The sequence below is a fragment of the Pristiophorus japonicus genome, chromosome 24 (assembly GCF_044704955.1).
Source record: "Pristiophorus japonicus isolate sPriJap1 chromosome 24, sPriJap1.hap1, whole genome shotgun sequence".
Lineage (NCBI taxonomy): Eukaryota > Metazoa > Chordata > Chondrichthyes > Pristiophoridae > Pristiophorus > Pristiophorus japonicus.
Genome location: NC_092000.1, coordinates 31,729,105 through 31,751,142, shown reverse-complemented (window position 1 = coordinate 31,751,142; position 22,038 = coordinate 31,729,105). Strand labels below are relative to the sequence as shown.

Sequence of the window (22,038 nt, the reverse complement as noted above, 5' to 3'; positions counted from 1 at the left end):
CAGGAGACCCCCCCCTTCCTGGCCAATCCTGGAGACCCCAGCCCCCCCAGGCCAATCCTGGATACTCCCCCCTCCAGGCCAATCTTGGAGAGCCCCCCCACTCCAGGCCAATCCTGGAGACGTGCCCAACCCGCCCCAGGCCAATCCTGGAGACCCACCCCCCAGGCCAATCCTGGAGACCCCTCCTGGCCAATCCTGTAGGCCCCCCCCCCCCCCAGGCCAAACCTGAAGACACCTCTCTCCCCAACCCCCCTCCCGGCCAATCCTGGAGCCCCCCCACACCCCCAGGGCAATCCTGGAGTCCTCCCTCTCTTTCTACCCCCCCCCCCCCAACGGAGACCAATCCTGGAGACCCCTCTCCCCCTCCCAGGCCAATCCTGGAGACCCTCCCCCAAGGCCAATCCTGGAGACCCCACCCCCCAGGCCAATCCAGGAGACCCCCCCCCTTCCTGGCCAATGCTGGAGACCCCCAGCCCCCCCCCCCCCCCCGGCCAATCCTGGATACCCCCCCCCCTCCAGGCCAATCTTGGAGACCCTCCCCCACTCCAGGCCAATCCTGGAAACCCCCAGCCCAATTCTGGAGAAGCCCCCCCCCCCCAGGCCAATCCTGGAGAACACCCCCCACCGCAGGCCAATCCTGGAGACCCCCCCTCTCCAGGCCAATCCTGGAGACCCACCGCAGCCCAATCCTGGAGACCCCACCCCCAAGGCAAATCCTGGAGCCCCCCCAGGCCAAACCTGAAGACACCCCCCCTCCGCCCCACCAATCCTGGAGCCCCGCCCTCCCCACCCCCAGGGCAATCCTGGAGACCCCCCCCCTTCCTGGCCAATGCTGGAGACCCCCAGCCCCCCCCCCCCCCCCCGGCCAATCCTGGATACCCCCCCCCCCCCAGGCCAATCCTGGAGACCCCCCCCACCCCTAGGTCAATCCTGGAGACCTCCCCACCCCTCGGGCAATCCTGGAGACCCACCCCCCCACCCCTAGGGCAATCCTGGAGACCCCCCTCCCACCCCTAGGGCAATCCTGGAGACCCCCCTCCCACCACTAGGGCAATCCTGGAGACCCCCCTCCCACTCCTGGAGACCCCCCTCCCACTCCTAGGGCAATCCTGGAGATCCCCCCCCCCCCCAAGGCAATCCTGGAGACACCCCCCCCCCCCAGGCAAATCCTGGAGCCCCCCCACCCCTGCCCAGGCCAATCCTAGAGACACACACCCCCCCCAGGCAAATCCTGGAGACCCCCCCCCCCAGGCCAATCCTGGAGATCCCCCCCCACCCCTAGGGCAATCCTGGAGACCCCCCCCACCCCTAGGGCAATCCTGGAGACCCCCACACCCCTAGGGCAATCCTGGAGAGCCCCCCACCCCTAGGGCAATCCTGGAGATCCCCCCCCCCCCCCCAAGGCAATCCTGGAGACACCCCCCCCCCCAGGCAAATCCTGGAGTCCCCCCACCCCTGCCCAGGCCAATCCTAGAGACACACACACACCCCCAGGCAAATCCTGGAGACCCCCCCCCCCCGGCCAATCCTGGAGGGTTGGTCACCCTCACCGTGCAGCATTTCCTGTTTCCAAGTTAGAAACAGACTGCAGTCTGTGTGTGTCTGAAGATAGACTGGTTTCGAATCTCAGCGGGTCAGGCAGCATCGGTGCAGAGAAACAGACTTAAAGTTTCAGGTCGCTGACCCTTCGGCAGAACTGACAAAAATTCGAGATGTAACTGATCCTTAAGGAAGTGCAGGGGCCCTGAAAGGGGGATGGGAGGAAAGAACAAAAGGGAAGGTCTGTGATCGGGTGGAAGGCAGGAGAGATTAGAGAGACAAAGGTGATGCTGGGCCAAATTGAGATGGTAATGGCACAAGTTAGGAAACACAAGATGACTCTAGATAGGTTTAGAATCTCGTCACTGTAAAAGTGTTGGCAGAATCTCATTGTGCTGTCGGTGACCCCATTTCTGATGCACTGTCATAAAAGAACTGGCCGTAAGTGTAAGGAGTGACTGTAAATGCTGCAGCTCCTCTGCTCCGCACTGTCATTTGTTAGTGGTGCCCAGTGCTCATTATTTAGCACGTGGTGTTTGTGTGATCTCATTCTGATATTTGCCAGATCGCATGTTTTGCAGAGGCATTCTCAGTTTCAGGTCACACAAAGAACAACCGCATCCCAACCTTACTGAGAGTGCGCAAACAAAAGGCACTCGGCATTTGGGTGCAGACTTGGTGCAAACGATTTCAATAAAGATACAGAAGAGCAAGAAAGATCTACACGGTTGATACCAGAACTGGGAGGTCGTTTCGATCAGGGAAGACCGCACAGAAAAAAGAAGGCTGAGGGGTGACCTGCTAGATGTCTTTCAAATGATGAAATGGGTTTGATATGGTGGATATAGAGGAGACACTTCCAATTGTAGGAGCGACCAAAACCAAGGGCCATCAATATAGGGTGGATTTACTCTGGAGCATCCACGATGCTGAGAATGATGTGAGTACCACGTGCAGTGAGTTGGTCTTACCGCAGGAGAAGGGTCCACAGCCAGTTAGGGAATGGAAGACCAGCAGGAAGAGCAGTGCAAGGAAGGTAGTGCAGGGGTCCCCTGCGGTCATCCCCCTGCAAAACAGATACACCGCTTTGAGTACTGTTGAGGGGGATGACTCATCAGGGGAGGGCAGCAGCAGCCAAGTTCATGGCACTGTGGCTGGCTCTGTTGCACAGGAGGGCAGGAAAAAGAGTGGGAGAGCAATAGTGATAGGGGATTCAATTGTAAGGGGAATAGATAGGCGTTTCTGCGGCCGCAACCGAGACTCCAGGATGGTATGTGGCCTCGCTGGTGCAAGCGTCAAGGATGTCTCGGAGCGGGTGCAGGACATTCTGAAAAGGGAGGGTGAACAGCCAGTTGTCGTGGTGCACATTGGTATCAACGATATAGGTAAAAAAAGGATGAGGTCCTACAAGACGAATTTAAGGAGCTAGGAGCTAAATTAAAACGTAGGACCTCAAAATTGGTAATCTCGGGATTGCTACCAGTGCCACGTGCTAGTCAGAGTAGGAATCGCAGGATAGCTCAGATGAATACGTGGCTTGAGCAGTGGTGCAGCAGGGAGGGATTCAAATTCCTGGGGCATTGGAACCGGTTCTGGGGGAGGTGGGACCAGTACAAACCGGACGGTCTGCACCTGGGCAGGACCGGAACTAATGTTCTAGGGGGAGTGTTTGCTCGTGCTGTTGGGGAGGAGTTAAACTAATATGGCAGGGGGATGGGAACCAATGCAGGGAGACAGAGGGAAACAAAATGGAGACAAAAGCAAAAGACAGAAAGGAGATGAGTAAAAGTGGAGGGCAGAGAAACCCAAGGCAAAAAACAAAACGGGCCACTGTACAGCAAAATAATAAAGGGTCAAAGGCAAGCATGAACGCTCGGTGCCTCAATGCGAGGAGTATTCGGAACCCAGGAGAGGGCTCTGAGCTAGTTAGAGTGGGTGAGAGCTCAGATGAACAGGACCCCAAGAAAGAATGCAAAAGGCAGGAGGCAACAGAGCAGAGTAGCACTGGGGTAAGGGTAAATCACAAGGTGATAGGAAGGGACAATATATATGAATATAAAGGGGCTGCAGGAGGGGTCAAAACTAAAAATCATGGTTTAAAAACTAGTATTAAAACACTCTACCTAAACGCACGCAGCATTCGAAATAAAGTAAATGAGTTGAAGGCACAAATCATTACAAATGTGTATGATTTGGTGGCCATTACAGAAATGTGGTTGCAGGGTGGCCAAGACTGGGAATTAAACATACAGAGATATCTGATAATTCGGAAAGATAGACAAGAAGGGAAAGGAGGTGGGGTAGCTCTGTTAATAAAGGATGATATCAGGGCAATTGTGAGAGACGATATTGGCTCTAATGAACAAAATGTTGAATCACTGTGGGTGGAGATTAGAGATAGTAAGGGGAAAAAGTCACTGGTGGGCGTAGTTTATAGGCCCCCAAATAATAACTTCACGTGGGGCGGGCAATAATCAAGGGAATTATGGAGGCATGTGAAAAAGGAATGGCAGTAATCATGGGGAATTTTAACCTACACATCGATTGGTCAAATCAAATCGCACGGGATAGCCTTGAGGAGGAATTCATAGAATGCATATGGGATTGTTTCTTAGAACAGTATGTTACAGAATCTACAAGGGAGCAAGCTATCTTAGATCTGGTCCTGTGTAATAAGACAGGAATAATAAACAATCTCCTAGTAAAAGATCCTCTCGGAATGAGTGATCACAGTATGGTTGAATTTGTAATACAGATTGAGGGTGAGGAAGTAGTGTCTCAAACGAGCGTACTATGCTTAAACAAAGGGGACTACAGTGGGATGAGGGCAGAGTTGGCTAAAGTAGACTGGGAACACAGACTAAACGGTGGCACAATTGAGGAACAGTGGAGGACTTTTAAGGAGCTCTTTCATAGTGCTCAACAAAAATATATTCCAGTGAAAAAGAAGGGCGGTAAGAGAAGGGATAACCAGCCGTGGATAACCAAGGAAATAAAGGAGAGTATCAAATTAAAAACCAATGCGTATAAGGTGGCCAAGGTTAGTGGGAAACTAGCAGATTGGGAAAATTTTAAACGACAGCAAAGAATGACTAAGAAAGCAATAAAGAAAGGAAAGATAGATTACGAAAGTAAACTTGCGCAAAACATAAAAACAGATAGTATAAGCTTTTACCGATATATAAAACGGAAAAGAGTGACTAAAGTAAATGTTGGTCCCTTAGAAGATGAGAAGGGGGATTTAATAATGGGAAATGTGGAAATGGCTGAGACCTTAAATAATTATTTTGCTTCGGTCTTCACAGTGGAGGATCAAAAACCATGCCAAAAATTGCTGGTCACGGGAATGTGGGAAAGGAGGACCTTGAGATAATCACTATCACTAGGTGGGTAGTGCTGGACAGGCTAATGGGACTCAAGGTAGACAAGTCCCCTGGTCCTGATGAAATGCATCCTAGGGTATTAAAAGAGATGGCGGAAGTTATAGCAGATGCATTCATTATAATCTACCAAAATTCTCTGGACTCTGGGGAGATACCATCGGATTGGAAAGCAGCTAATGTAACGCCTCTAATGTAGCATGGATAGAGAATTGGCTAGCCAACAGAAAGCAGAGAGTCGGGATAAATGGGTCCTTTTCAGGTTGGAAATCGGTGGTTAGTGGTGTGCCACAGGGATCGGTGCTGGGACCACAACTGTTTACAATATACATAGATGACCTGGAAGAGGAGACAGAGTGTAGTGTAACAAAATTTGCAGATGACACAAAGATTAGTGGGAAAGCAGGTTGTGTAGAGGACACAGAGAGGCTGCAAAGAGATTTAGATAGGTTAAGCGAATGGGCTAAGGTTTGGCAGATGGAATACAATGTCGGAAAGTGTGAGGTCATCCACCTTGGGGAAAAAAAACAGTAAAAGGGAATATTATTTGAATGGGGAGAAATTACAACATGCTGAGGTGCAGAGGGACCTGGGGGTTGTTGTGCATGAATCCCAAAAAGTTAGTTTGCAGGTGCAGCAGTAATCAGGAAGGCGAATGGAATGTTGGCCTTCATTGCGAGAGGGATGGAGTACAAAAGCAGGGAGGTCCTGCTGCAACTGTATAGGGTATTGGTAAGGCCACACCTGGAGTACTGCATGCAGTTTTGGTCACCTTACTTAAGGAAGGATATACTAGCTTTGGAGGGGGTACAGAGACGATTCACTCGGCTGATTCCGGAGATAAGGGAGTTACCTTATGATGATAGATTGAGTAGACTGGGTCTTTACTCGTTGGAGTTCAGAAGGATGAGGGGTGATCTTATAGAAACATTTAAAATAATGAAAAGGATAGACAAGATAGAGACGGAGAGGTTGTTTCCACTGGTCGGGGAGACTAGAACTAGGGGGCACAGCCTCAAAATACGGGGGAGCCAATTTAAAACCGAGTTGAGAAGGAATTTCTTCTCCAGGAGGGTTGTGAATCTGTGGAATTCTCTGCCCAAGGAAGCAGTTGAGGCTAGCTGATTGAATATATTCAAGTCACAGATAGATAGATTTTTAACCAATAAGGGAATTAAGGGTTACGGGGAGCGGGCGGGTAAGTGGAGCTGAGTCCACGGCCAGATCAGCCATGATCTTGTTGAATGGCGGAGCAGGCTCGAGGGGCTAGATGGCCTACTCCTGTTCCTAATTCTTATGTTCTTATGTTCTTATTATAAGACGGTCACTAATAAATCCAATAAGAAATTCAGGAGAAACGTCTTTACCCAGGGAGAGGTTAGAATGTGGAAAACTCCACCACAGAGGATGTTTGAGGCAAGTAGCATAGATACATTCAAGGAGAAGCTGGATAGGGGGAGAAGTGAATAGAAGGATGAGATGATGGGGTGAGATGAAGTAAATAGAGTCGAAGGAGGCTAGTGTGGAGCATCGGGCAAATGGCCTATTTCTCTGCTATAACTTCTGTGTAACTTGCCATTTCTGACCTGAGAGGAGTGCTTATCCAATCTCCTACTCTCAGTCCTTTGCACTCTGTAAGACCCTATGAGGGAGGTGCTGTTGGCGATAATGTGTGAGGTTCAGGGAACTCGTCACTGAAGCTTTGCGTTTTCTTCATCTGCAGAAGAATCGGATTATCTGACTGAATATGAGGACGATATGGTGGATGCAATGAGGGAGGAGGATGAGGAACGTGATGAGACGGAGGAGCTGGAAGACCAGGACCATTCTGAGCAGGACCCCCCAGCTGCAGATTGGAGTCAGGAAGCTGCTTTTCAAACGGTAGGTGAAGAGCAGAGTTGTCACTTTTACTGAATGTTCCCTACGCAGACGTTGCATGTTAGTTGTGGTGTGGGTGCACGTCACAGTCGGGGCTCGTCCGACAACTCAAAGTAGCCAGTGAAGCATTGAGGCGTTACAAATGGGAGGAGGCCATACCGCCCTTCACACCTCATCCGGCATTCAATTCAATCTTGGCTGATCTGCACCTCAACTCCATTTACCCGCTTTCGCTCCATGTCCCGTGATACCCTTACCCAACAAAAATCAGTCGATCGTGGTGTTGAAAATTTCAATTGACTCAGCATTTTGTGGAACTGAGTTCCATATTTCCACAAAAGAAAGAGGGAAAGAAAGATTTTGCATTTCTATAGCGCCTTCCGTAACCTCAGCCAATGAAATACTTTTTGCAGTGCAGTCACACTGTAGGGAAACGCGACAGCCATTCTGCCCCTAGCAAGGTCCCACAAACAGCAAAGTGACAATGAGCAGGTAATCTGTTGAGGGATAACTGTTGGCCTGCTCATCTTTGAACGATGCCATGGGATCTTTGACATTCACCTGAGAGGGCAGCTGCGTCCTTGGTTTAACATCACATCTGAAAGATGGTGTTGTAAGGCTGTCTGCTCTTCGCTTAGTTGCTTTAAATGTCGAATTACACACACACACTCAGTTGTAGTAAAGCCAGGATCAGGTCTTTTATTTAGACATTCATAGTAATCAAACCCAGTATGAAAGTTACTTGAGATACTTCACAAAGGCAGCTCTCTGCTTTCCGTGGCTGCTTGTGACACACTTTCCGAGATTCCAGTGTCATGTCCAGTGCTCTCATCTTTATACCAAAAAAGCCTTTGAGCCCTTATTTCCTTGCATAGTACATTTAGACCATTAACATGCAGACAATGTAGAATCAAAAATGGCATTGACCTGAAATCGCAGCTAACTGCTTTCTGAATCGTTTAACCTACAGATTATGTCATCAAATGACTATTCGCAAAGTAACAAGTTACACTCAAATACAGACAATGTCATGAAATACTATACACCACTCCGATGATTGGCAGAGGAGTTTATTTGATTCCATGCATAGATTATTATTCACATAGTAACAAGTTACACTCATACTCAACATTTCAATGGCTAAAAGGCATCATATCGTCTTGCAGCCTGTGTTAATCCAATCTTGAATTTTATAACTTTTAACCCTTTTGATCTCCAGACCGCGCCGAAGCAAAGTGTTTCAGAAATGCAGCTTGTGCTCCCACAGGGGGCACCTCCTTCAATGCAGCACTCCCACCGTTCGCCACAGAGGTGCCAGTTATGATTGTGGGCTCAAGTCTCTGGAGTGGGACTTGAACCCGCAACCTGGGATTGAGAGTGCTACTCACTGAGCCACGGCTGATACCTACCCTTTGTGTAGAAAAAGTGCTTCCTGATTTCACTCTTGAATGTGTGAGCTCTAATTTTGAGACTGTGCCTCCTTTTTTCTGGATTCCCCGACCAGAGTTCCTCTGCATATTGAATCCCTTTCTCAATGTGCACACATCAATTTGCTCACCCCTCAACCTTCTACGGTCGGGGCGTGCAAACCACTGGCCCTCGAGTAATTGATGAACTCGAGGTTGGATATACCACCTGGGTCTGCTGCACCAGAGCACCCTCACTTCCAACGTGTGTCCTGATGGAGAATTGTTGCTGGGGTCCAGCTCCAATGGGCAGCCCTCCAGCGCCTCATCCCAGGGCCCCTTCCTCAAGGGCTGTATGCACATGTGAGCATGCTCACAGGTTTGTAGAGCTGTGTTGCCGTGTGAATGGCTTAAGCCAGTCACGTGATGTTCACAAGACTCAATAAAACCCCAGCCAGTTGGGTCGAGGTCCTCCACGATGAGGTATGCAGTTGTGAGCCTGGTGAATGAACGGGTAATGTGTAGTGCAATTGTTAAATCCTTTGCAAATAAACCAACTCGTTCTTAATAGCAATGTGTTGCTATGAATTCTTAAGAAAATACATTACAGGGCTTGACAGCAATGAAGAGGACCACAGCCGTGAGACACTGACCCCTGACATCCGCCCATGTTCTTTCCTGCGCCGGTCAGGAGCTCGAGCCGAGCCTCTTCCTGCACCAACGCCCCCCCCCCCTCAAAGCTTAGGGACGCTACAGCCAATTGTAGCCACGAAACCCAAAGATCCAGCAACTTAACAAACCTAGTGTGCAGTGTCTTGGTGTAAAGTCATGCTCTGGTGTCAATAACTTACAGCGGGATGGTTTCAGCCTGTGTGGTCCACTGACACTAGAACTGATGGAAAGGATCCCAACTGTTTGAGCTTTTTCAAAGTTCATCCTCCAATTACATTGAGCCCTGACAATCAGGGATCTCCCAGGACCCAGCCCCAGTCCGTGCGAGTTAACGAACCTCAGTGGGAGGACCGGTTAGTGTTGTGCAGCTCAGCGTCACTACGCCACACTGGGGAAAACCACCAGGCCTCACTCGAGCTCCTGCTCACTTGTGACCCCCAAACTGGATAATGAGGCCGGCCCACACCCTGACGTCCTACACGGGGCGAATACTCTGTGGCCAAGGTAACAAGGCTTACACAGGAAGACTCGCCACTGGCATACATTACCGGTCACACAAGGAGCAGGTCAAGACCAAAGGGCAGAGGTCAGAGGCCAAATAAGGGGCAGATCCAAGTTCAGAATGCGCAGGAGAAAAGATCATTGCGAAAGTCGAGTGCAACAAGAGTGCCATCACTGACATTGGAGAGCAGGAGAGGGTTTGCTGGGTGCTGGGCACGAGCTGGCAGTCGCATTTGCCGACATATGGCCATTCTGGGCATTCTGAGGCTGTTTACAAGGCACAAGCTCTTTCAGTGATGATGATCAGTTAACCGTTTCAATCAATGTTTCACTTCCTCCCTTTATTGCACAGACGAGCATCGAAACTGACACTGGTTTGTTTTCGAGCTTGCAAACAAGCAACACGATGACTTCAGCAATGCCATCTGCAGATAAGTCAGTTATTGCTGCTGATCCACTGATAATGAGCTGCGGGTGAAAAGCCTCCGTACACAGCTTGCTGTGGGGAGTGGTGTGTATATATGTCAGAATGCCCCAGGGGGAGAAGCTCATGCTACCATCCAGCTTGAGGAACAAGCTAAGACATTTGGTGGCACATATGACCAAGAGTTTCATTTGGTTGTGGAATGAGTGTAAACTGGTCGAACTATTCCGACGGGCACAGACTGAGGATCATTGCCACAAAGCGAGGGAGAGGGGGGAGGAGGATGGGGGAGGGGAGAAGGGGAAGGGAGGGGTGGGGAGAGAGTTAGAACAGTTTTCACTCCAAAGGTTAGAGCAGACCGTTCCAGTTGAGCTAGCACAGAAGAGATGGGCCAAATGGTTTCCGTCTGTGCTGTCATCTCTATGATTAGCGGAATGAGAGTGGAAATTAAAATGGAGCTAAGAACGCAGATCAGTCTGTCGGCAGTCAATAAGGGAATGGGAGGGGAAAGTTAACTATGAAAAGTGCAAGGGCCAGGAATTGACTATAGTACAGGGTATAAAGTGCAAATCCTTCAGCATTCTGGCAATAAATGATTAGTCAGGGAGGCAGTTAGGATGGTAAATGATAAATTAGAATTAACAGAAAGTGGAGAGAAAGCAGTATAATTTGTTCATGATTTTCCTTCAGTATTGAGATGCTCTCCAGTTATTTACCACAACGAATATCCATGAGGATTTTGCGTGGGCGAGGAGGAGAAATTCAGGAGGTTGGAGATTTGGGGTCGGGCTGTAGTCAGGAAGGGTTCGTGGGGCACTGAAACAACCTGTATTTTAAACGGGGAACCCAGGCCACGACTAGGCACGAACCCAACAGCAATAGCAGATCAAATCCTGCCAGCCGTTGAGGAAACGAGTCTTGGCGAGGGCCTGAACAAACTCGAGACGCCCAGCATGGACTTGGAAAGGCTCCAGGAGGTGCTGATTCCACAAGCAGAGCGGTTCAGTGAGGGAGGGAGATGCTCACCATCAGTGTTGGAAGGGGAGTCCACAGGCAATGCAGGCATCTCCCGAGAGATCGCCGCTGACAAACGGGTGTTTAGCAGTAAGTACATGTGACAGTGGCAGCAACTCAGGATGGCATCCACCAGCAGTGCCAGAGCTTGGAGTACTGCGTATTTAAGGAAGGATATACTTGCATTGGAGGCTATCCAAAGAAGGTTCACTAGGTTGATTCCGGAGATGAGAGGGGTTGACTTATGAAGATAGGTTGAGTAGGTTGGGCCTCTACTCATTGGAGTTCAGAAGACTAAGAGGTGATCTTATCGAAACATATAAGATAATGAGGGGGCTCGACAAGGTGCAGAGAGGATATTTCCACTCATAGGGGAAACTAAAACTAGGGGACATAGTCTTAGAATAAGGGGCTACCCATTTAAAACTGAGATGAGGGGGAATTTCTTCTCTGAGGGTTGTAAATCTATGTAATTCTCTGCCCCAGAGAGCTATGGAGGCTGGGTCATTGAATATATTTAAGCCAGAGATAACAGATTTTTGAGTGATAAGGGAATAAAGGGTTATGGGGAGCAGGCAGGGAAGTGGAGCTGAGCCCAAGATCAGATCAGCCATGATCTTATTGAATGGCAGGCTCCAGGGACCAAATGGCCTACTCCTGCTCCTATTTCTTATGTTCTTATGTAAGCCCCTGTAGTCCAAATGTTCAGTAGTGATAAGGGATTCCATGGGGGGTTGGGGATTAGACGGAGACTCCTATAGCTGCAGCCAATGTTCCTTGTTGTGGAGGGGGGGCCACGAGGCTCCGTCAAAAGTCCGTGCACGCGGTTATTTCACTTTAAAAACCATCTCACCCGCTGTGCTGGACTCTTGGAGCGCTGCGGAGTAAGGGGATCGATGGCTGCAACAAGCGTTCCAAATGGTGCCAGAGTAAGAGATACACCGGATTGCGTGGAAATGGTTTTGGAGAGTGAGGGGAGCAGCCAGAGACCAGGGTTCATGTTTAAAAACTGGCAGAGGAATCGAGGTTCAGGGACTAGAAGATAGATTAAAGAGCAGGGATTATTCCTGGTGCTGTATAACCGGTCAGTATTGGAGTATTTGAGGGGGGTAAATGCCTGGTGAGTGATAATGTGAAAGAAAATGAATCACGGTACAGGAAATATAAAGGCAAAGTGTAGAAGTGGTATGGAGAAAGACTGGCTGGAACATTAAAGGAAATAGGAAAGGATTGTATGAACAGTAAAGATTATTAAGAAGGGGCAGGGCTGATGAGAGATGAAGAATGAAATCTCATGCAGGATTGGCAGAGATAGGAAATGGCTTAGTTTTCAGTAATGGGAATGAAAGGGCAGTGGGATGGGATAGCAGATAGAATGGGACTGAGTGATCAGAGCTAGGCCAGCACAGGAAGGAGGGGCTAGAAGGCTCCTTCTCTGCTGTAAACCTCCACTATTCCCAGAAGGGGATGATCCTGTTTGACGGTGCTCCTCGGGCTCTATAAAAACAGTAGTGTTCCATGTGATCTAAAATGCTAGACCAGCGGTGGGCAAAACAGGGCCCACGGGTCATATCCGGCCCGCCAGGTCATTGTAACCAGCCCGCTGGATGAGACAGAAATAGAACGTGAGCCAGAGCTTGAGCTGCACATTCATCTATCCACTTTCACTTCTCATGGGTCAGAGACCGACCCGAACTATAGCCAAGGGAAAACCATAGCAATACTTCATTCAACTTAATAATTCGCAAAGGTGATGCTCCCTGGCCTGACCTTAAAAGGCTCGTCCGTGATTCTGAGCACCAATGGCGGATGTCTGTACCCAGAATACACTGCTCACTTGAATATGCCTTATCCAATTTAGAGTGGAGTCATGGCTGCTCAGCTCCACAACTCTTTTATCGAAGGAAGTGACTGGCTCCCAGTATCCAGAGTACGAGTTTTTATCTGGCACCAATTGGGACGGCATGTGTCAGCTGCGGCTCAGTGGGTAGCACTCTTGCCTCTGAGTCAGAAGACTGTGGGTTCAAGTCCTACTCCAGGAACTTGAGCACATAGATCCAGGCTGACACTCCAGTGCAGTGCTGAGGGAGTGCTGCATTGTCGGAGGTGCTTTTGTTAAACCAAGGCCCCGTTTGCTCTCTCAGGTGGACGCAAAAGATCCCATGGCACTATTTCGAAGAAGAGCAGTGGAGTTATCCCTGGTGGCCTGGGACCAATGTTTATCCCTCAATCAACATAACAAAAACAGATGATCTGTCATTATCACATTGCTGATGTGGGAGCTTGCTGTGCGCAAATTGGCTGCATCGTTTCCCATATTACAACAGTGACTACACTTCAAAAGTACTTCATTGGCTGTATAGTGCTTTGAGTCGTCCGGTGGTCGTGATAGGCGCTATATAAATTCAAGTCTTTCATTAATTTTTGCAGAGGGGCATAAGGAGGTGGGGAATTGATGCTGACACTGGCTCTAAAGAGAGTACAGTTGTATTTCACAGCACTAATTTACAGAGACCAGAAGATACCACATTTTCAATGTTTATCTGTGATTCATTTCTAAGCGGTATCGAATTCAAGTGGTCTATGTAAGATAGCATCTGATTACTATCTGAATTTATGTTTATGCAATGGTTATGTTTATGCAATGTTCCCTCTAACTTTTTTTCCGCACATGGTCCCTTTAAATTTGCTGCGCGATCGGCCGCTATGCAGCTGCGCATGCGCAGTATCTCTCCCAGAGCGGCCTGCTCGGGACTGCGCGATTGCGCCTTAGGGGGAACATTGGTGGGCGGCCCTCAACAGCTCACCAAAACTTGTTAAGTGGCCCTCCAGCCTGAACAATTGCCCACCCCTGTCTTAGAATGCTGTAGTACAGCAGCAACAGGCCATTTGGCCTATCGAGGCTGCTGGGGTGTTTTTCTCCATAGTGAGCCACTCTCCATATAATTACATTTCCCTCTTTCTCAAGTAACTATCTGTTTTCCTTTTAAAAGGACTCTGCTTCAACCATGGTTTATGGCAGCGATTTACACTCTCTGTAAAGAATCATTTTCCAACATCCTTGTTGATTCCTTTTGTGCCCATGTTATGACCCAGTGGAAACAATCTTTCACTATTTACCTTATCCGTAACCCTTTGTAATCATGGAATTATGATAGGGAGATTTTGAGGGGTCACATCAGCCTTCGACCCCCTCCGTTAGTAGCACACTCGCCTCTGAGTCAGCAGGTTGTGAGTTCGAGTCCCACTCCAGAGACCTGAGCACAGAAATCTAGGCTGACACTCCCAGTGCAGTGCTGAGGGAGCGCTGCACTGTCTGAGGTGCCGTCTTCCGGATGAGACGTTAAACCGAGGCCCCGTCTGCCCTTTCAGGTGGTCGTAAAAGATCCCATGGCACTATTTATGAAGAAGAGCAGGAGAGTTCTCCTCTGTGTCCTGGTCGATATTTATCCCTCAATCAACATCACTAAAACAGATTATCTGGTCATTATCACACTGCGGTTGGTAGGAGTTTATTATGCACAAATTTGCGACATCCCTACATTACAACAGTGACTACACTTCAAAAGTACTTAATTGGCTGTAAAGCTCCTTGGGACATCCTGAGGTTGTGAAAGCTGCAATATAAATGCAAGGCTTATTTTTCATTTTTCGCTCCAATGAAAAAGCCATATTCCCTCATCTCTACAACTGTAATCCCCACATCCCTGGGAACATCCGTGAACCTGCAGTACATGTTTCCTTTTGTATAATGGGAGTCACAAACTGCATGCAACACTCCAACTCTAACTAATGTCGTGTGTAAGTTCAGTGTTACCGCCCTGCTTTTTAAATCTGAGCCTCTATATACAAAACCAAGGGCCTCATTTATTTCTGCTCCCACCTTTAATGCCCTGTAGGGTAAAAAGGGAAATGAGATTTAATTCTGGCAAATGCAAGGTTGGACAAAATATTGAGTGACATAGGTGTGCCAAAATAGCTTTTGTCTTTAGTCAGCATAGAGCTTTAAATAACAGGTAGTTCACGTCAAAAGCCAGCAATGTCTCTAGGATGTCTGAATATTCCCAGGTTGTGGGACCATTGTGGTTGGGTTTCCAGGACCAGGGATGGTTGTGGGTTAGGGGAGTAGTTTTTTTATTTCTTCCCGGGATATTCCTGATAAGGCCGCATTTATCGGCCATCTCCAACTGGTGGTGGCGGGCCACCATCTTCAACCACTTCAGACCTGATGCTGCAGGCCTCCTCTCAGTGGTGTTGGGGAGTGACTTCCAGCTGATCCATCATTGACAATGAAGGAACAGCAACATTTGTCCATGTCAGGAGGGTATGTGATTTGGAGGGGATGGGTTCTCAAGACATTGCTGCTCTTATCCTACTCTGTGGTGGAGGTCATAGGGGCATCCTAGATCGTACACCTTGCAGCCACAGTGTGCTGGAGGAGGTGGCTTTGGAACCAGTGGCAAAGAAAAAGAAACTGTGCCACACAATGAGCTTCTCAATCTGAGATGGTGCCCAGTTTATTGAGAGCTGTACCCATCCAGGCAAGGGGTGAGTCTTCCATCACACTCCTCACTCGGTCCTTGTACATGGCGGGGGTACTTTGAGGGGTCAGGAGGTGCGCCATTTGTCAGAGCACCCAGCCTCTCTACTGCTCATAGCCACAGTGTTGATATGGCAAGCCCAGCTGAGCTTTTGGTCATTGTTGGCCCCCAAGAGGTTGATGATGAAGGGCTCAGTGATAACGATGCCTTTGAAGGTCGGATGGAGGTGGCTGGGATTTCTTTTGCTTGAGATGGTCACTAGAGTAGCGTGAATGTTACCTGCCACGTGACGGCTAAAGTCTGAATGTTATCTGCTGGAAACAACTTTCATTTATATATATATATATATCATCTTTAACGCAGTAAAGGCTGGCGTGGGCTGTTTCATTATCTGAGAGGTTGTGAATGGAGCTTAACCACTGTGCAATTGTTGGTGAGAGTGGAGGGAGGATGTGTTGGGGGAAAATGGAGAAAGGGGTGTTTAGGTCCAGGAACACCAATGGGAGGATAGAGTCTAGGATTACTGGGGAAGATAGGATGGGAGAGTGTTGGGAGAATGGGATGTGGGAGTGGGAACGTGGGGGGTCGAGGGGGAGTGGGAACGTGGGGGGTCGAGGGGGAGTGGGAACGTGGGGGGTCGAGGGGGAACGTGGGGGGTCGAGGGGGAGTGGGAACGTGGGGGGTCGAGGGGGAACGTGGGGGGTCGAGGGGGAGTGGGAACATGGGGGGTCGAGGGGGAACGTGGGGTGTCGAGGGGGAGTGGGAACGTGGGGGGTCGAGGGGGAACGTGGGGGGTGGAGGGGGAGTGGGAATGTGGGGGGTGGGGAGCAGGAACATAGGGGATGGGGGGGAGTGGGAACAGAGGGGTTTGGGGGGACGTGGGGGTTGGAGGTGACGGGGGGAGTGGGAACGTGGGGGTTGGGGGGGACGGGGGGAATGGGAACGTGGGGATTGGGAGGGACGGGGGGGGGAGTGGGAACGTGGGGGTTGGGGGGAGTGGGAACGTGGGGGTTGGGGGGAGTGGGAACGTGGGGGGTTGGGGGGGGAGTGGGAATGTGGGGGTTGGGGGGAACGTGGGGGTTGGGGGGTGGAGTGGAAATGAGGGGGTTGGGTGGGACCGGGGGGAGTGGGAACGTGGGTGGGGGGAAGTGGGAACGTTGGGAGTATGGGGTTGGGACAGTGGGAACCTGGTATGTGGGAGTGTCTGTGGTGGGACTGTGGTCCAACTTTAAGTTGTTTAAAGTGCTTACTGTGTTTTTATTATCTCCCCTCAACCCCAATCCATCCCGACCCCGGGATCACCCTCCCCACACTAACACAAGACCCCCTCCCACCCCAACACAAGACCCCCTCCCACCCCACCATGTATTCATGAACCGTGCTCATATCAAGGTTTTTGTGCTGCTCCACTCTCTAAATCCTCGTGTGTCATGTCTAATGTTGGTTTGCAATCCTCACAGTGAGACAAGGTAAGGAATCTTTAACAAAGAATATTTTGGTCTTTTCCTTCCCCTGCAGGATGAAGAGAAAAGTATACGGAACCGGCGACCCGTGAACAGCTCCCAGGAAGCCCCAGCACTCCCTCACACAGACTAACCTGCGGACAGAGCCCAGCATCCCACACCCAGCCTGACCACACCTCCCGCATCAGTAACTCAACTTAGCCAAACAAAGGGATTTACAAAATTATGCTGTTGAATAGCAAAACTCCTCTTGCGCCAGTCTGGGAATGAGTTTTGCTTTATTTTACTGTACCTCCTCTTCCAGCACACACTTTATTCCCCTTTTTTGTGTCCAGTTTACAAGAGCTGGTATTAAGCCGCCGGTATCACTGTGGTGATGGCGGCTGTGTGAGTTTGCAGTTGTGTGCCGTGTTCCTGTTAGCACAGGATGAGTTGAACCACTGAATCCAAGTCCTGTTTTTTAAAGGCACCATCGAGACTCTTGAATTGTGAGCGGGTGGGGTGGGGGGGGCGCGCGCGATGTGTGTGTGTGTGTGTGTGTGTGTGTGTGTATCAGAAGCCCCCCTCTCCTGTGACTCACCCCTCAGGCCTCTCACAGCTAGCTGGCCACACTGTTCACCTCTCTCAATCCACAGGCAACAAGGGAAGAGAAACTCATTTTTACAAGTTACACTGCCTACAATGACCAGCTTTGTTCAAACTCTGCTGTAAACCATTCTCTCCCCTCCCCCTCCAGATATTCTGCCCCATAATCAGAGGTAATATTATACAAAGATGCTGTTCCCATGCCCAATACCTTCTAATGCAGCTCCGTCTCCATCTCTCTGCGAACATTGCGGTGTTACCAGCTGAATTTAACGGCAAAAGTTCTAGTTAGTATTCTTAAAAATCTGAGCCTCAAAGGAGACAATTTAGGCTTAATGTTGCACTGCGATTACTGAACCACATCTTGTGGGTCGGCTCGTTAGAAGATGATGTTGAATTTCGCCCTGATTGCCCCACACGGTACAACTTACAGCAGTACACACCACTGCAGCTCAGTTACTGTGTTTTTATCTCATCATCATCATAGGCAGCAGTCCCTCAAAATCGAGGAAGACTTGCTTCCACTCAGTGAGTTCGCAGGTGACTGAACAGTCCAATATGGGAATTACAGTCTCTGTCACAGGTGGGACAGACAGTGGTTGAAGGAAAGGGTGGGTGGGGAGTCTGGTTTGCCGCACACTCCTGCTGCCTGCGCTTGCTTTCTGCATGCTCTCGGCGACAAGACTCGAGGTGTTCAGAGCCCTTTTATGTACGTCTTTCTCACTCCCCCTCTCTCCCCCGTGTCTCTCTCGCTCCCTATGAGTGTCTCTCGCTCGCTCACTCTCCCCGTCTCCCCCCAACCCTGCTCAAGTTTCAAATGTTGTGATATCTGTCAGCGTGGGACAGTTTGTGTAAATCAGTCAGTAATGAGCGGGTTGGGAAGGGAGTGGGAATGCTGCACACAGTGTAAAGCTGTAGGCCTGTTGCCCCAGGCCAGTGTGCTGTGTCTCCCAGCCGCTGGTTTAAAGCAGCATTGGGGCATCTGTCCGTGTTTGTGGTGGTTTTAATGTTGAAAGCTAGTGGGAGCTGGTCAGTATGTCCTGGGTAAGGTGACTCTGAATTACTCACTCCTCCAGTTTCCCACGAGGCAGGACATCTTCCCGGGGAGATGATGCAAAGGGCCTGTCATCATGTACTCAGGTCGATGTCCCTTCAGGCACTGATAATGTGATTGAAATGTTTAATTGTTATGTTAATTATTGCTCAAAGCTCCTCCATCACCTTCGCTGCCCTTAATCTGTGACTCTAAATGGTCACTTTATTTCCATGACTTTCTCAAAGCGTCATTTTGTTTAATTCCATGAGCTAATGGTATTTGTCCCTGCGCATGAATGAGCTTTTTCAGGATTTTGATTGGAGGAGTGGTGCGGGGGGGGGCGGAGCGGAGCGGAGAGAGAGAGAGAGAGAGAGAGAGAGAGAAGGGGGGGGTGGAGAGAGAAGGGCAGGAGTGGGGGGGAGGGGAGAGAAGGGGCAGGAGTTGGGGGGTGGGGAGAGAAGGGGCAGGAGTTGGGGGGTGGGAAGAGAAGGGGCAGGAGTTGGGGGTGGGAAGAGAAGGGGCAGGAGTTGGGGGTGGGGAGAGAAGGGGCAGGAGTTGGGGGTGGGAAGAGAAGAGGCAGGAGTTGGGGGTGGGGAGAGAAGGGGCAGGAGTTGGGGGTGGGAAGAGAAGGGGCAGGAGTTGGGGGTGGGGAGAGAAGGGGCAGGAGTTGGGGGTGGGAAGAGAAGGGGCGGGAGTTGGGGGTGGGAAGAGAAGAGGCAGGAGTTGGGGGTGGGGAGAGAAGGGGCAGGAGTTGGGGGGTGGGAAGAGAAGGGGCAGGAGTTGGGGGTGGGGAGAGAAGGGGCAGGAGTTGGGGGTGGGAAGAGAAGAGGCAGGAGTGGGGACCGGGGGTCAGGAGCGGGCAGGAATGGTGCGGATTGTAACACCCCACCCTGGAAGATTTCAATAACTACATTTGTTGCTAGACTCGATTTCAGCTCCAGTTCATGCCAGTAGTCTACAGATAACCTTTAATCCTTTGCCCTCGCCACCTGACTCTTCGCCCAGAACAAGTGTGGCTGCAGCAACTCATTTATCGTCCTGTCCTCTCCCCTTGACCCCAGGACCAGAGTGCAATACTTACCCAAAGATAAACAGCTGCATTGTGACTGTAACTGGAACACATTCCCAGAGACTGTCTACCTCAACCCTCCCGCCACAGCATCCTTCGATGGTTGTGACACTGCCTCGTTGTGAATGCTCACAGCACAGTTCACAACAAACAAGTAGCCCGCTAGCTGTTGCATGCTGCACCAAACCGACCCAGGTCACCGCACGACACGGCATTTCCTGTACTGTACTTCACGTGTTACCCCTGGGGCAATTGGGGACTGACTCCATCCATGTCTCCTGGTGCTGCCCGGGAACATTGCTGAGGAATTGTTTTTGCTGTTGGGAATTCGCCATAGCTTCATTGATGAGGCTGATTAACACAGCTTGTACTTGCCTTCTTGGAGCCTGTTATAAAAATATGGCCGATCGTATCAATAGACTACTGTTCGGAGTTTCCAACATTTCACTCTTACTCATCGGATCCTGTTAGATTATTGCTCCTGCACTCTGGACAGCGCCAGTCTGAAGTGAGGCCATTGCAGCAAAAGGTAACTGTCGGTTCCTGATGGTGGGTCTTTGAGGAGCTTTCAATTCAGGGTCCCGAGGCGGTGTTCCCTTTAAGCTGCGCGGTGGCCCAGTGCTCCAGGGGGTCACGCCCAGAGCTCTGAGGGTCTCGCCCAGCTCTACAGGGGTCCTGCCCAGGAGGTCCCGCCCAGTGCTCCGGGGGTCCCACGCAGCCGGTGCGCTGGCTTTGAAATCGAATAAACTGCACGTGTGGACTTTTGAATGGGCCATAGATCCTTAAGAGGGGCCATGCAGTCCCCACCTCCCCCCCCGCCCACAAAAAAAATGAACAGGAAACATTGTCCCCAAATCAGTGCGTTGGGTGGTACTGTGCCACACAATGGGGGTAAGGCCAGTCGGCACCAGATGAGGTTCTCACCTCGGGAAGGACTGAGCCACGGCAATTCTGGGAGGGTGGGGATTGTATTGGCATATGGCACGCATGGGTACCCCATTTTGCTGGGGAGTTGGTGCAGGCTGCTGGCTACCCTCAGTCAGAGCCTGCTCCATTATACAGGGATGGAGCAATGTACTGGGGATCAGACAGACTGGGCACAAACATAACCAGCCGATTAAAGGCACATTCTCAGCAACTCCACAACCATTGTAAAACACAACGGGCCCATGGGTTTGTGGCATTTCCAACATTAGCAAACTTAACAATGCAATTTTCTGTTGGACTTTTTTAACCTGTCTGCTATTTGCACTGGTCAATAATGGATGTTAAATAATTCTGTGCATTTTTGTAGATTTTTCATTTGCAATAAATAACACGAGATTTATTTCTAAAGTTTGACAATGATTTAATATATTGGTTACTAGCAGGAGATGTCACTATCATGTTGAGATGGTGTGAATATTTAAAGAATGTAATGATATTAAATATTAATCTACTTTCTGCAACCTAAACTGTCCTGTTTTGTGTGTGTGTGTGTGTGCGCCATTTTGCTAACATGGCCTTTAATCCCAACCCAGTTTCAGCCATTCAGTCGTCTCACTGTCCTTTCACCAGTGTGCAAATCTCTTCCTAGCTGCTGCAAATGCTGCTTACAGTTAGCTGGTGGGTAACACACGGGATAGGAGGTGGCCCCCTGACCCCAGCCCATCCCCACCCACCCACCCACCTGCAAAGCACCATAAACTACTCCATTCAGCAGCCTGCTTGAGATCTGAGAAAACTCTCCCATGTGGAGTTAACATTACTGCCAGAGCCACAACAGTCATGCAGTCCCTACTGTGGGAGCCAGTCACATCCACTTTGTCATAATGGTGAGGGTAGCAAGCCTTTCGCTTAGTCATAGAATGATAGAAATTTACAGCACAGAAGGCCATTTCAGCCCATCGAGTCCGCGTCGACCGACACAGCTATCCAGCCTAATCCCACTTTCCAGCTCCTGGTCCATAGCCCTGTAGGTTATGGCACTTTAAGTGCACATCCAAGTATTTTTTAAATGTGAGGCTTTCTGCCTCTACCACCCTTTCAGGCAGTAAGTTCCACATGCCCAACACCCTCTGGGTGAAGAAATTTCCCCTCATATCTCCTCTAAACTATGGACATGCACTCCAAGGTCACTTTGTTCCTCTACGCTTCTCAGTTTCCTACCATTTAACGTGAATTCCCTTGTCTTGTTAACCTTCTCCAAATGCATTACCTCACACTTTGTCAGATTGAATGTCATTTGCTACTGTTCTGCCCAGTTTACAGTTTTCTTCTTCATTATCAACCACACAGCCGAGTTTAGTATCAGCTGCAAACTTCTTAATCATACCCCCTCCATTCAAGTCTAAACCATTGAGATATACCACAAAAAGCAAGGGACCCAGCACTGAGCCCTGAGGAACCCCACTGGAAACAGCCTTCCGATCTCAAAATCACTCATCAACCATTACCCTTTGCTTCCTGCCTCTGAGCCAATTTTGGACCCAACTTGTTGCTTTGTACTGGATCCCATGGGCTTTTACCTTCAAGACCAATCTGTCATGTT

The 22,038-nt window shown here is 49.8% G+C and overlaps 1 protein-coding gene across 1 annotated transcript in view; it reads left to right on the top strand.

Moving 5' to 3' along the window:
* Nucleotides 1-18,767, top strand: part of pnpla6 (patatin-like phospholipase domain containing 6) — a 259,651-nt gene extending 240,884 nt beyond the window's left edge. Inside the window, exons 35-36 of the mRNA XM_070867081.1 lie at nt 6,643-6,800; nt 16,874-18,767. Coding sequence (XP_070723182.1) covers nt 6,643-6,800; nt 16,874-16,951 — 236 coding nt within the window. The 3' untranslated portion in view covers nt 16,952-18,767. The remainder of the gene's footprint in view (nt 1-6,642; nt 6,801-16,873) is intronic.
* The last annotated feature ends 3,271 nt before the right edge of the window (nt 18,768-22,038 follow it).